The sequence below is a fragment of the Vicugna pacos genome, chromosome 15, assembly GCF_048564905.1.
Source record: "Vicugna pacos chromosome 15, VicPac4, whole genome shotgun sequence".
NCBI classification, from domain to species: Eukaryota; Metazoa; Chordata; class Mammalia; order Artiodactyla; family Camelidae; genus Vicugna; species Vicugna pacos.
Window position 1 is genome coordinate 30,677,068 of NC_133001.1, and position 15,426 is coordinate 30,692,493.

The window sequence follows — 15,426 nt, forward strand, 5'->3', positions numbered from 1 at the left end:
AGCACGGCAGGAGGTATTGTCCTTCCGAGTGAGCCCAGCCATTAAGCTCTTCCTCTGAAGGCTACAAAATGTTTGCTCTAAAGAGGAAGAAAAAAAAAGTTAATCTCAAAAATGAAATCAAATTGGATGTTTAGAATCAGTCACACATACTTGGGTGACTAAAATGACTACACTGTTGAGAAAAATCCAAAGATGTTCCAGACAAGGAGGGCTGAAAAAAAAAAAACTCCCAGTTAACAAAAGTTTGCAAAAAATCATCTAATTAATGAAAAATAAGATGGAGTCATTAAAGGGGAGGGGCTTGATTCTTTCACTGGAAACTTGCCTTTCCAAGATAGATAGAAAGGAGGCAACCCAAAGCAATCAAAATTGAAATTGCAAGTAAAAAAGTTATCTTCTAGAGAAAAGGGTTGCCAGACCTCAGCTTGAAGAAGAACTGATTGCTATCAAAGAACTGACTTCAGTTTTTTGTGTCCTGCGGGCAACAGGCGCTCACAGAAATGGAGATAGGTGGTCCGTGTTGATCTAGACTTTGAAATACATTTGGTAGGGCAGGACACAAAACAGTGCTTCACTCAGGAGAAATTCTGGTTGTGAAACCATTTGATGAACTCTACCCGCTGTGTGGTGCAGAGGCCGTAAAACGGTAGCCATCAACCCCAGCTGCGCACTATCATCACCCGGGTCACTCTGAAACCAGGCTCGCCCCAGAGATGTGGTCAAGTGTCCCCCTGACATGAGTGTTTTTCTAAAGCTCTCCAGATAAATTTAATGTACCTCCTGGGCTGAGAAACCGCTGTGCTAGAGAGGAAAGTAATGAGTCTTTTTTAGTCTCTGCTGCTGCTTTTATTAAAGGGTTGGGCATTTCTAACGCCAACCTCCTATCCCACCCGGAGACGCCCTCCCTCTGGCCCTGGTGGGGAGGGTGTTCTGCGGTCCCCACCTGAACAGGAACGCCATGAGAGTGGGGCCTGGTCTTTCCAAATCACTGCTACACCCGAGACCTAGAACAGAACCTGTAAATAGTGAGCCAGCATCAAAGGCCTGCCTGCTAGGGGCCTTTTTATTCTTTGGAATTCTTGGGGATTTCCCCTCCTTTGGTGCTTTTATTGGTAAGAGAAAACGGGGTCCAGTGAATTTTCTCTGGTGAAGTACTGGGCTGGAGTCAGCTGTGCCCTTTGGAACGGCAGCCCCTCCCTACCCACCCGTAAACCCTCTGAAGCCCTATGAAAGCTGTAGCCTAAGCGGTCTTAGCCATAGCAGAATTACCTGTTGGTGTCTTAAGACTCCAGGATGGGGACACACATACACACACACACACACACACACACACCACACACACACACACACACACCACACACACACACACCACACACACACACACACACACCACACACACACACCACACACACACACACCACACACACTCACACCACACACACACCACACACACACACACACACACACCACACACACACACACACCACACACACACACCACACACACACACACCACACACACTCACACACATACCCTTTCTGAATCAGAAACTTTGGGGGTGAGGCCCAGGCATCACTCTGTGGTTTAACAAGCCTTCCAGGTGTTTCTGATGCTCACTCAAGTTTGAGAAACTCTAGGACACTTCATTGGATCTCGCTGCACAACAGAGAATATTTTTGCTAAGCAACAGTTTGGAGAAAGTGCCTAAATGGATGTCATCTGATAGCTTCCTAGCTTGTGGCTCTGACTTAACCTCCCCTGCTGCACCTCTGTTGACACAATAATTCAGTGAACTTATTCCCAGGTCTGTCTTTGTCTACTCTCTCCCAACTCCACGGAGCATTTGCCCTTTCCTCTCCCTCTGAGCAGTCTTAGCACACATCTTAAATTTTATTCCCTCCTGAATGCCCTCTACCCTTTTCCCCCACTTCTTTCTTCCAATAGAAAATAGGTGCACATTGCATTCATTTTGGTCATTCTTACAGCTTTTGTATTCTCCTTGCCTCCTATTTCTTATGGGTCCTTGGGCAAGTAACTTAACCTTTCTGTTTCCTTATCTGCAAAATGTGAATAATAACAGTGCCTACTTCATTAAGTGAGTGAGTACTTGTTGACGTGCTAATACTCAGCAAGCATCAATTCTAAAAGTAATTATTTGTCATTTGCAGCAACATGGATGGACCTGGAGATTGTCATGTTAAGTGAAGTAAGCCAGAAATAGAAAGAAAAAATACCATATGATATCAATTATATGTGGAATCTAAAAAAATAAACTTATTTACAAGACAGAAAAAGACTCACAACATAGAAGACAAACTTACAGTCACCAGGGGAAAAGGGGGGGGGGATAAAATAGGAATTTGGGCTTTGCAGATACTATTATATATAATATAAACAAGGTTTTACTGTATATCACAAGGAACTGTGTTCAGTACCGTGTAATAGCCTATAGTGAAGACAAATAAAACTGAATTGCTATGCTGTATACCAGAAATTAACACAGCGTTGTAAACTGACTATACTTACAATAAAAAATAAAAATAAAGTATTATTCATAGCATTAAATAATGGATATATAATATTCTATAGTGTCTGGCACATAAATACTCAACAGTTGTCAGCTTTTCTCACTAGTGATTTTAGGGCACTAAGCATTTTGCAATTTTAGTAGTTGTCTTTATCCTCCCATTAGTTTAAAGCCCTTTGACAACAGGTAATTTTTCTTCTCAGCTGTGAATCTCTGTGTCTCCCAAAGTACCTACTATATGCTCAGTGCATACTTACGGGATTATACAGAACTCTGCAGGCAGTGCAGGCTAAGAGGTCCCACAGGAGCCCTTCCTGAGCATGTCCCCCGTGGTCCCCTTCTTTGGGGTTGTGCCTTCGATCTCAGGCTTCTTGATAATATCATCCTTCTTCAAGGTCCTAAAGGAAGCAAGTGGATCTGGGTACCCAGCTCTTGAGTCCAGTGGACTAGACACTCTGCCTGGGATACCTCTCCTTCAGATAGCTAGGTTCATCCAAAAATTATCCAGAATGGCCTAGATAGATCTCTGAGCCATGTTTCTGACTCCTCGCCAAACAAATGAAATTCCTTTTTTTAATTTTATTTTTGATTGAAGTGTGGTTGATTTACAATGTTAGTTTCAGGTGACCAGCAACACGATTCAGTTATACATATACCTACATATATATTTATACATATGTTTTCAGATTCTTTTCCATTATAGGTTTTACAAGAAAATGAATATAATTCCCTGTACTATACAGTAGGTCCTTGCTGTTTATCTGTTTTATAGTAATGTGTCTATGTTAATACCAAACTCCTAATTTATCCCTACCCCTCTTCCCGCTTTGGTAGCAGTAGTTTGTTTTCCATGTCCGTGAGTCTATGAAATTCCTTTTTAATGCAAGGTACCCAGGACGCCTGCCGTAGTCAGTCCCCCAGTGCTGCCGGTTTTATTCCTTCAGTGCTTCTCCAATGCATCTTATTCCTGCCTCTTCCTGACTTTAGGTCCTCATCACCCTCATCATCTCTCTCTTAGACTACTGCAGTGGTTGTTCAGCTGGTCTCCCTGCCTCTAATATTCCTCTAATTCCTGCCTCTAATTCCCTTGGCAGTAAGAACACGTCAGTGAACATGTTCACTGTTCTTAAAATAACCCCTGAGTGGCATCCCCTTGCCTGCAGAAGAATGTCCAAGCTCCTGTGCATGGCCTAGGAGGTTCTCCATGTCCCAGAAACAGTGCTTCTCTGGCCTCATCTCCTGCTGTTCCCCACCTTGAATTCTGTGCTGAGGTCAGACTGCCTGTAGTTCCCCACGTGGTCCTTTCTGTTTTATGCCTTCAAACCTTTGCTCTGCCTTTGGTGGTCCAACATACTCTCTCCTCTCTTCCCCTTTAAAACTCAGATGATCATTTCCACCACTTTAACAGAGTCACTTGGTCATTCATTTCTCTTTCTCAAACTAGACTATAAACTCCTTAAAGGCAATGTTCTTATTTTACTTAGCACCCAGCTCATAGTAAGCAGGCAAGATTTTTATTAGAACTGAGAATGCAAAAAGATGTCAGCAAAAGGCAGACCATAAGACTTAACAGGGAGATAAAACTGAACAGGGATATGCTGGGGTTTAAAACGAACAAAGAAAAGGAGTCTTAATCTAAGTCCTGAGTACAAGGTGGGAGATGGATGACTCACCACCATCAGTAGACCGTGTAAAAAAAGAAAGGCCTGTGGTTTCCGTTGACTTTATGCTCCACATGAGTCAATGGTGTGATGCAACTCCAGGAACCTCGTGTCAGAACAGGGAAAGTAACAGTCCTGCTGGCCAGACCACGAGGGAGAGTCATGTTCCATTCTGTGGGGCCATGCCTGAAGAGGGGGTGAGGCATGTCCAAAGGAATGCAGCTTAGAATAGTGAGAGAGGGTGAACCCCATCATCTGGGGAATAGTTGATGGAAGTAGGGTATTTCATCTAGAGGAGAGGGGGTATAATAGCTGTAATTCAAATGCCTAAAGCTGTACACCAGAAATTGACACATTGTAATTGACTATACTTCAATTTTTAAAAAATGCCTAAAGGGCTCATAGGGAACCTCAAAATGTAGAATTGGGCCACTTAGTGAAAACTCCAAAAAGAACTTTGTGACAGTTAGATCTGCTAATAATGAAATAGTCTGTCTTGTCAGCTCCAAGTCACGGTGCAGGTCAACCAAGAGCCTCTGAGAAGAGGTACCAGAGAGAGGATCTGAGCCCCTGAAGGAAGTTTGGAATAGATGTTCTTTTACCCTGCCCAACTTTGAGGCTTGAGGATTCAAGAGGTCACTGAGTTTATGTTTATGAAGTGTTAGGGAGGGGTGCTAGGAGCACATCTTCTGATAGGAGTGCCTTTTGTCACCCTAAGGGAAAAATTATGAATTACCTAAATAGAAAGTACTTCTGAGCCAAAAGTCTGAATCTTTGTGGGCTAGTCACTTGTTACATGGTTCATATGATACCTACTCAGGAAGGACATGGGATAGTCCCACCCAGGGTATCCTGAGCCTTGCATGTTCCCCCATGTCCTTTTGTGGAACCATGAGTTAAATGATTACCTCTTTCTCTTTGCTTTTCTTGCTTTTTAGTTCTGGAGCATCTTGGCCTCTGGGAGGAAGTCAGAAGGATCATCTCAGGATCAGAGCTGATAACGGGATTCCCATATACCTTCACAGCACCAGGCCTGCCCCAGTACCTCCAGAGCCTCACCAAACTGGCCATCGCTGCTGTGTGGGCCGTGGCCACCCAGGCTGGAGAGCAGACTAGGGACGTTCCAGTCTCCTTCTCTCAGCTTTTAGAGTCTTCCTTCCCTGAAGTCCGCCTGCTGACGCTGGAAGCCCTGTTGGAAAGGTTCTCGGCAACAGCCTCTGGATTAGGAGAGAAGAGACTGCTGCCCTTGCTGCGGAATATGGGAGGGACATTCTTGACGTTGGTTATGAAGGAAAACCACCCGGAATGCCTCTGCAAGGTGAAGTCTACGGTGTATGGTATCCTGACCGTCCCTTTCCACTCCCCACATGCTTTGGTGAGCCCACTAGAGAGATAAGCTCCTGAGACAGCGTTGGATCTGGTGTTTCCAGGAGCAATAAGAAGGAGATTCAGCATCTTGAGGGCAAGGACTCTCTTGTGTGGCACTTGGCGTGGCTTCACGTGTAAAAGGGTGCTGAAGAAAGTGTTTGATGATAATGGTATTGATGACAGAGATTGAGAGAGTAAGCCACTCAGTGCCCAAGGAGACAGAGCATTGAAAATAGCTGTAGAATGGGCCAGAGGGTAGTCTTTGATGGTGTGGCTCTTTGGGGGCAGATGGTCACCTGGAAAGCATGATCAAAAGGAAAGGGCACTGACCTAGGAAGCTGGGCGTGTAGACTCTGCTCCCAGCGCACCTCTACTCCACCTGTCTGGGTCTCCCAAAGGTATTAAGGAGGAAGAAAGAACTCAGTGGGAGCTTTTCAAAAGATAGACTCTCTTATCAATACACGTGATTATTTTATAGATTCTGGAAACTTTTTCCTGAAATGTTTGCTTGTTTGTTTTCCATTGATCTGACGCACACAGATACTGAGAATTCTCCATTGCATGGACCCCAGTGAGTGGCTTCCTCAGACAGAGCACTGTGTCCATCTAACCCCAAAGGAGTTCTTGATCTGGACGATGGATATTGCTTCCAATGAAAGGTTTGCCCCCAGTGTTTCCTGTGCAAACTCGGTACAACACATGATCCTGTCAGTCAGTTATGTAATGAACTTGAGCACAGTCCTGGCCTAAGGACCAGGTCCAGTATTTCTCTTAAGTCTCAGCCTATGTTCTAAGCCCAAGCAATAGAGTGATGTCAGAGTTTCCCATTCATAACCAAAAGGTAATTGCTTCTGGAGGTGTTTGTACAGCCCCGAGGCAGAGATTTCCACCCGTGTGGATTACAGACTATCTGCCAAAACCATCTGTATATAAAATGTTTGACTTCATTTTTTCATATTTATTTATTGAAGTGTAATTGACTTACAATATTATATTAGTTTCAGGGTAATTTTATCTTTTGTGTGTTGTTTGGCTGACTTTTCTAGGTCTGAAATTCAAAGTGAAGCTCTGAGACTTGCCTCCAAAGTGATCGCCTACCACATGCAGATGTGTGAGGAGGTGAGACTGATTCCCTCTGTTCTGGGGTTTCAGTGCTCTGATTTCCCTGGAAGGTTGTCAGTAAAAGAGAACCATCCCACTGGCAGTATCCCTGTGGCCTGTGTGTGCGTAGCTTCTTCAAAAGTATTGTTCGTGTTGATTTTTCACTTTGGGTATAACTTGGAAAGAATTTTCTGAGCCCTGTCTTTGGCATTTCTTTTCTCTTGTTTCTGGCACATCTGGTTAGAGTCCAAGAGGGTGGCACAACCTTCTTCCCCTCCCCCTACCCCACATACATACATATACCTATGCCTAAACTCCTTGTTTTTTCCTATTTTTCTAGCTAGACTCTTTATTTAAAGAGGGAGTGAGCAAGTCACTAGGATTGCATCCTAGTCAACTAAGTGTGAAAATATATCACTAAGGCTTAAATATCGCCCCCAAACATGGCCCAGGTGGCTCTGCATAGAGACCCAGATGTGCCCCACCTGCCTTACATGTCTTTCGGGGTGAGGTGGAACTAAAGTCATCATAGCTGCCTGGGAAGATGCCTTAAGACACAACCGTGCATACTTAAGGCATATGAGAAAGGGGCCACCATCAGAGAATTACTATAAGTAAAAGGCAGTCAGTACCCCAATTAAATTACCTGAAGATCTTGGTTACACATCACCACCCTGTCACAGACACTGGCATCATAACATTGTGGATTCCGATTCCTTTCGCTGAAGCAGCACTGAAAGAGGTACTAGAGATACGATGATGAACCAAACAGGGGTGGGGGACAGTTTAATGAGAGAAAAGGAGCGTCAGATCACGTGGGAATCCAGAGGAGGGAGGGTGTGTTTACAGAGCTGAGGAGGACTTCACAGAGGAGACTGTTAAGCTCAGAGAGCCTGGGGCTGGGCGGAGAGACAATCCGAGGATGAGAATTAAGCAGATACACAGCTTCCTTGGGTCTGTCATTCAGAGGCAGGCCAGGGGGCCCAAGCAGGTGGTCACAATGAGATAAAAACAAACAAATAAAAAAGTCATGTATGTGTTTTGGGGAGGGCAGGAGGAGAGTCTGTAGGAAGGAAGAGGATTTGCTAAAAAACTACAGCTCAGAGGAGGAAAAAACAAGCCTGAGAAAGTAGTCACAGGGCAGCCTAACATGTCTGCCGGAAGACTCGTTCTTATCTAAAGCTGTTTTTAACCAGTTGTCATGTGCACCTTAAAGGCGCTGCTTGGTACTTGAATGAAGTGATATTTGAAGAAAATTGAGTTTTTCCAGGAGAGAAAAATTAATAAAACTGCAGAGAGACACATAAAAGACGTTCCCAGGAAAACCTGGGGTTTTTTATGCCTTAGAAGTCAGCAGCTCCCTCAAGATCTAAGATGCTGATCACTTTAGTTCCACAGATGCCCATCTATGATCAGAAGAGTCAATAGTCTCATTCTGAACATCTAAAGAGGCTCAGTTAATAAGGGAAGTAAAATATATTTGGAACAGTAATCCCCTTTCTAGAAAAAGTCCAAAACAAAACAAAAACACAGAGTTTAAAAGATGGAAACAACCCAAATGTCCATCAGTTGATGAACAGGCAAACAAAATATGGTATATCTCAAGAATGGAATATTATTTAGCCATTAAAACTAGTGAAGTATGATACAGCCTACAGCATGGATTACCCTTGAAAACATGCTAAGTAAAAGAAGCCAGTCACAAAAGACTGCCTATTGTATGGTTCAATTTAAATGAAATGTACAGAATAGACAAATTCTTAAAGGCAGAAAGGAGATTAATGGTTTAGGGCTGGGGGAGGGGGAGCCGACTGGATGGGGATGATAACTATTTTAAAATTGACTGTGGTGTTGGTAGTATACACGTATCTGTGAATATACGAAAAAAATCATTGAATTATGTATTTAAGTGGGTGAAATTATATGGTATGTGAATTATATCTCAATAAAGCTGTTCCTGTTAAAAAACAATAGGGCTTTGTTTAAACAATAATGTTAGTTAAGATACTGGTTTAAGTGTTGTAATGGAAACACATAAATACTGCGGCTTAAACGAGGTAGAAGCAGTCCAGAGCAGATAGCGGCTTGACAGTGTTGGGCCCCCAAGCCCTTTTGCCTTGTTGTTCTGCTGTCCTCAACATAGCTTCCATCTTATCATCCCAGATGGTTGCTCCAGCTCCCATCATTTTGTCCTTGTTCAACTAGCAGGAAGGAGAAACCCAGGAAGTGAAAGTCACACCTATTTCCTCAGGCATGACCTGAAAGAGCCACGGATACCACTTTTAATGGCATCCCATTGGTCAGAACTTAATCACAAGTTACTCCCAAATGCAAGGGAGCCTGGGAAATGTAGTCTTTAGCTGAGTGCCCACATGCACAGGCAAAAATCCAGCATTTTGTTACTAAAGATAGAAGGAATATCTGGTTATCAGGGACAACAGCTATTATTTGCTGCATAGTCTTTCCCCAAAAGTTTTGTCTTTACTGAAGCTATCAAATACACCAGTGTTGTGATAACATGATTTACCTCAGAAAAGACTCAAGGAACTTGCTCTCTAGTTATAGTGACTCCGTATCGCTGAAAAACAAGTCAGATTTTCTCCCCTGGGCTTGTTTATTTCTCCCTAGTTGGGATGGAAAAGCAACTAATAAACCGTCGTTCCTTCCTCCTGCACGAGGAGCGAACGTGCGGATCCAGTGTGGTATGTGCAACTCATCCCTAGTTCCATGACTGCCCACGATTGCATCTTCTGAACTGCTGTATGTACGTTTTATGTTTTTAGACCAGGGACTTGGTGGCCCCCACCCTGAAGCAGTGGGCTCAGTTGGTCGTCACTTCCTGTGGAGATCATCTTCCCAAGGAGTCCAGGCTGGCCACCGCTGAAGTTCTCACCAGCACCGCACCATTTTTCCTCACCCACCCCTGTCCCATTCTTGGTAAGTGTGCTGAGCCGAGGGTATGTCCATTCCACCAAATGCATTGAAAGCGTGAATATAGATGCTCTAGGTTAAAAAAGAAGGGAAGATGAAAGATGACAGGGCACACCAAAGCTTTTCATCTTCCAAAGATAGTTTCACCCTCTCAGTTCCTACTCTAATCACTTTTCACCAACAGCCTCTTAACTGGCCTCTTTTCTTTCAGGCTTGTGCCCCGAGCCATTCTCCATATGCTTCCAAAAGCCTCTCTGTGGTCTTTCTGAATTACAGATCTGAGCATTTCCCTCCACTGCTTAAAGCCTTTGAGTGTGTTGCCATTGCCATCAGGATAAAATCTCAGCTCTCCTTAGCATGACTCATAAGGCCCTTCTTCCTCTTCTGTGCCCCACCCTCTTGTCCTTCCTCATCAGCTACCACTCCCCATGCATCATCAGCAGGGAACAGTTCTCTAAACAAACTGCTGCTTGACTGACTTATGTTTGTCTTCCAAGACTTGGTCTAACCATCACCTCTTCCAGGAAGCCTACTGCAGTGGTCTTGGGGAGAAATCAGTGGGTCAGTGTGAAGACATGGCCTTGAGGAAGAAGAAAGGCCAGGCTCAAAGGCACTTAGGAAGTAGAATTAACAGGACCTGGTGTTGAGGTTCATATAAAGGAACCTTCAAGGATGACTTCCAGGCTTCCCACTTAAGTGACTGGAAAGACTGCAGATTCCTTTCACTGAAATTAGCTTTAAGTTCAAGGCATCTTTGGGAAACAAAGGTAGAGCTATTTTGAAATCAAATGGATGTACAGATCCAGCCAAATTCTCCACCTGCATGTCTCTTTCCTCACTGCCACCCCCTGTCCTTCAAGAGTAATGATTAGGAAAGAGCATTGTATCAATGGTGTTTGAGAAAACCAAGCTTTAGGAAATCCGAAGGAACTGAAAATGCATAGGGGTTTTTGTCTTATTTTGTTTTGTTTTAACTTAAAAAATGTTTTTTTTTAATTGTAGTGTTTTGTTTCAAGCATAGAGTTCAATAGAAGGAAAACCCAGGACCCAAAGCCATGTCCTCACCCTGCCCTCTCCTGCCATCTTATCTCCCCATGTTATGGGCTGGGACTCTCTTCCATCCATCACCAGAATTCTGGTTTTGTTCTCTGTTTGCCTGGCCTTGGAGAATAAACCGTGGTCCCTACATCCAAGGAGCTTGCCGTGTAGTTGTGGAGAAAGGATTTACAGAATAAGGGAAATAACTGCTTTTTTAGATGGTAAGACTCAAAATTTTAGTGTTATCGGGGGTCAGACCAATGAAGACAGTCATGAGACAGTCCCTGGATCTCTCTGCTGTTGTCTTTGATATCCTTTTAAATCTTTCTTCTAAGTGACTGCCAGGCACTTTTTTCCCACACCCAAAGAGGGCTGAAAGGGGACCTGCTACAATTGTGATTTGATCTTGGACCCAGAGGAATAAGAGCAAAGGTTTATAAACTTTGGTGAAGCCTCTCCAGGGAGGGTAATGTCATTTTGCAGCACATTTTCTGGGTGACTTTGGCTGCTCTAACCCAAGCTCATATCAGGCACATCTGTGTAGAATAACGTGGAATTCCTGAGAGAAACTGAGTCCTGGGCAAAAACCATTGGCTCATCATTAATTGCTGGAGCTGGTTAGAGCATCACAGGCAGTGAGGAAGGAGGTTGGTGGCAGCTGATGGCCTTCAGGAGCAGTGGGTACAGGACTGAGAGGCAAAGGACATGAAAGTGCGTGGGGATAAGTCAAGGACAGAACAAAATCATTTAGAGGAAAAGAAAAATTGAAATGGACTAAAGAGGGAAGACTGAGGACCTTAGGGTTATCAGAAACTATTAAGAAAGGAAAATATTAAGCCCTAGAGAGTAATTAGAATGGAGATGTTCTGAAAGTCTGAGTAAAATTTAAAGCCAGATTTATAACAGACAAGAGAGAACAAACCCTAGAGGGAGCCACTGGTGTTCTTGGTATGACTGAAGTGTTGCTGTCTCTGATAGCAGGCTCTCCGTGGACAGATGAGGGAGAGGGAGGCTGAGGAGAGTTCCCAGGACAGGGTTGGTTCCCCATCGAAAGGCTAGGGGCGATGAGTGGGGGTCTTCCACGGTGACCCATTGCACCCAGACAGCATGTGTCCTTCCTTTGAGGCCCTGCCCACCTCTCACCTCCCTCATGCAGTCGGCCTCCGTTAAACCATCCCCAGGGACCTTTCCCTGCGGCAGGTCACAGCCACGCATTTCCGGCCCTGCCTTCTGCTTGAGTTGTGTGAGGTGTCCTTGATGTCCCTCTCAGTTGCTCAGGGCAGACACTGTTCCTGTTCAGTCATCCCCAGCAGCACCAAGCACAGGGACTGGCCAGGGTCCCTGCCCGGGGTAATGGCCATCAGATAGTGGCCCCATGTGGACGTGGACAGGCTGGCACCTTTATTGTGGACCTTTGCTTTTTTTCAATTCTTGCCTCCCCGCCATAATGCATGATCTTGATTGAAACTTGGCTTTCAGAACTTATAAGCTCAAACACTCACTCAGAACAACACTGGGTTGGTTTCCCCAAAGCACTCTTGATGCGTAAAGTTTCATTCCTGAGAAGCATGAGTCATTGTGGACAGCTGGGCCTTAGTCAGCGAGGCCACACCTTCTGGGGGTACTGCCTGCAGCTCGTTGCCTCCAGAAGCCTTTCCCTTTCAAAAAGATGTTTCCAAACCTGCCCCCTTGGGCACTCTCTCTCCAGCCTTTATCTGACTCGCAGGTCTCCCTTTCTTGTAATATCCACAAAAAAAGGAATAGTCGTTGCTCATTAAATCCTGGATTTGAATCTGTATCTCTTCCTGCTTGTAAATTGCATCCTAGGTAATTCGAATTCCTCTTGACCTTCATAGGACTGCAGGATACACTTGCTCTCTGGAAGTGTGTCCTCACCCTCCTGCAGAGTGAGGAGCAAGTCATCAGACATGCAGCCACAGAAACTGTCATGACCGCCTTGTCTCAAGAAAACATCTGCCAGTCAACAGGTACCTCGTTCATAAATTCTTTTTTCGGTGCCTTATTGCTCTTGGACAGGGGTTGGCACACTTTTACAGTAAAGGGCTGGAGAGTGAATGTTTTAGGCCTCGTTAGCCATTCAGTGTCTGTCTCAGCTCTGCCATTTTAAACAATAGGTAAATAAGTGGACATGACTGTGTTCCAATAAAACTTTATTTACAAAAGCAGGCAGCTGCCCAGATTTGATCTGCAAGTCACAGTTCATTGACCCCTGCTCTAGGACATCATAGATAAAAATTGTTTTCGAAGATAGAAATCTAATAAACAGTGCCTGATGTTAGTTACAGCGTCATCCTTTTAAAATCAGGCCAGGTCTTGATTATCTACATAGTTACATAATCCAGGAATCATAGAGCCATATTTGTGTTTCCTCCATGAGTTTCTACACGTGTCAGAAACAGGTGAGTTTGTTTGTGCCTTGGCTCCCTGTTTGGTGGTGAAGTTAACCCAGAGAGGAGGGGTGTGGAAAGAGGAGCAGCCTAGACAAGTAGTTCTGCAAGTGATGTGCAAGCAGCCTTCTCCCCACCCCTGTCCCAAGCTGTCAAAGTTCCTGATACCCCAAATTCTGCCATTAGTGATTCATTCCTTTTTTCTGATTGTGCATTTTCCTTAGAGAGACACACACAGCACACACAGCACACACAGCATCCAGTGAGGGCTCAGTATACATTTAGTGAACTCTAATACTCACTAGATTTCTACAGGACCCTCTCCACCAAAAATGGGAAAGATCATTTCATGATGGAATTCATAAGTGGACCTCTTCCCTTCTAATCTATAAAGTTTTTGCCCTACTGCTTTTATCTGTTTCAGAATTTTTCCAGGTTAATTTATAGTAAAACTATATTAACATATTCTCTCTCCTTCTGGTTTGAATTTCTTTTCAAGAAATTGAAATCAATCATTATATACTGAGTGCCTTGTGCGTGCGTGTAAAGTTCCATATGTGAAAGCCTCTGAGGGAATAATTAATGTAAAAGGCCACTTACCTATCTTTGTAGTCCCCATCTTGGTCTATAACTGAGGATTTGAGGTGTGGAAAAAAACAAGAATTCTATAACAGCTAAATGTTACCCTGGACCAGAACCTGTACTGGAAGGGTGAAAAGCCATACAGGAGATGATTAGAATAACTACTGAATATTGTCTGTAGGTTAAAATCAATATAAAATTTCCTGAATTTGATAACAGTACTGTGGTCTCGTAAGAGGGTATTTTTATTCTTAGGAAATACACAACCGAAGTATTAAGAGAGAAAGAGGTACACCACCTCCAAATTACTCTCAAATGGTTCAGAAAAAAATAAGACTATGTGCACATATAAATAGTAAAGACAGATAGGGAGGTGGTAAACTTGCATCTTTTCTGTGTGTTTAAAATTATTTCAAAATAAAATGGTTTTTTAAAAAAATCCATTCTGCGACTAGAAAAGACTAACATAATGTGTATTGATAGACCATTCGGCCCCAGTGTGACTCCTTTGCCCTAAATTATATGAAAGCATCCTGCCCCCGCCTTAAACTCATTCTGAGTGAATTTTTGCATCCGAAAAACCAAACCCAAGCTACATTCCTCAGATTTAGGAATCTCAGCAGCATGGTGTCACTGTGTGGGGACACTGGGTCAACGTGTCCCTGCATGTTCTCTGTTCTGCCTGATAGCAACTCGGAGACAGAGCCTCCGTAATACAGCGGGATTTTCTCAAGCAAAAAATGCACATCCTTCTGCCTTAGACTGAAAAGTAGCTGAGGACTGAGCATCACTCCTGATTTTTCACTTTAGTCAGAAGTTGAGCCAGCTGATTGATCAGATCAATATTATCTTGTTTTGACATCTTGCAAGGATATCAAGCAGTTGATGGCAAGTTTCCACATTCCTCCAGCACACAGGAGTTTTGCAGAATACCCTACTAATGGTTTGCACTTGGGTGTTCCAAGTTCATTATTACTACTGAGTCTTGAATACTTTGAAAATACATCATTAATTTTGTCCTCAAATCAGTGGTTTTAATAAGTGCCACAGTAAAATAATATTATTAAATTATGTTAATATTGAATATCTTCTTTGAGAAGTCTAAATATTGTTAAATTAATTCTTACTCTTCCTCTAAGAAAGAAATAAAACGTGAGAACACCTTGCCTCTGAGATCCCATCCTGTAAATGAGGGCTGGATGTGGACAGAACAAGCTTTGTAGTCATACTAACAGCCTGCTGGGGATGTGGAAGTTGGAGTTGCATTTTGACTGTGAGGTGTAGGGAGGTTCCCGAGAGTGGAGCTGGCCCAAAGGAAGGGATAAACAGCACACAAATAAGAGTGCTGGGACGCAGAAGGAAAAGCTGAAGCCAAATGCATAGTTGGGGGCAACTCAAGAGCTGACTGGGGAGCAGCAAGTTGATTTGTGTGGCCAGAACACAGGCTGAGGCCAGAGGAGCAGAGCAGGAGACAGAGCTAGAAAGGCAGGAGCAGCCACACTTGGGATGGTTTGAATGCCAAGCCAAGGACCCCCTCCTGTAGGTGAAGGGAGGCTGGAGTTGGTTTCAAATGGGGAGTAATACTGCCTGGAGCGTGGGTTGGAGGAGGGCTTTCTGATGGCAATGTGTGAGATGGATCAGGGCTGGAGGCGCGTCCCCCTGAGCTGCCATCAGCGGTGACAGGCTGGAGAGAGCATGGGGGCAGAGCTAAGAGGATCTGGGTGCATGTGCTTGTGGGAGGTGGGAGAGAAGGGAAAGTGGAGATGACTTCAAGGTTGCAAACCTGTGAGACATCCAGGGGAAGCACCTG

The 15,426-nt window shown here is 44.0% G+C and overlaps 1 protein-coding gene across 2 annotated transcripts in view; it reads left to right on the plus strand.

The window, feature by feature from the left end:
- Positions 1-15,426, plus strand: part of THADA (THADA armadillo repeat containing) — a 285,411-nt gene that overhangs the window by 232,492 nt on the left and 37,493 nt on the right. For both annotated transcript variants that reach the window (XM_072937807.1, XM_072937808.1), the window contains exons 32-36: positions 5,127-5,506; positions 6,097-6,215; positions 6,603-6,675; positions 9,441-9,594; positions 12,483-12,614. In XM_072937807.1, the coding sequence (XP_072793908.1) occupies positions 5,127-5,506; positions 6,097-6,215; positions 6,603-6,675; positions 9,441-9,594; positions 12,483-12,614 (858 nt within the window). The remainder of the gene's footprint in view (positions 1-5,126; positions 5,507-6,096; positions 6,216-6,602; positions 6,676-9,440; positions 9,595-12,482; positions 12,615-15,426) is intronic.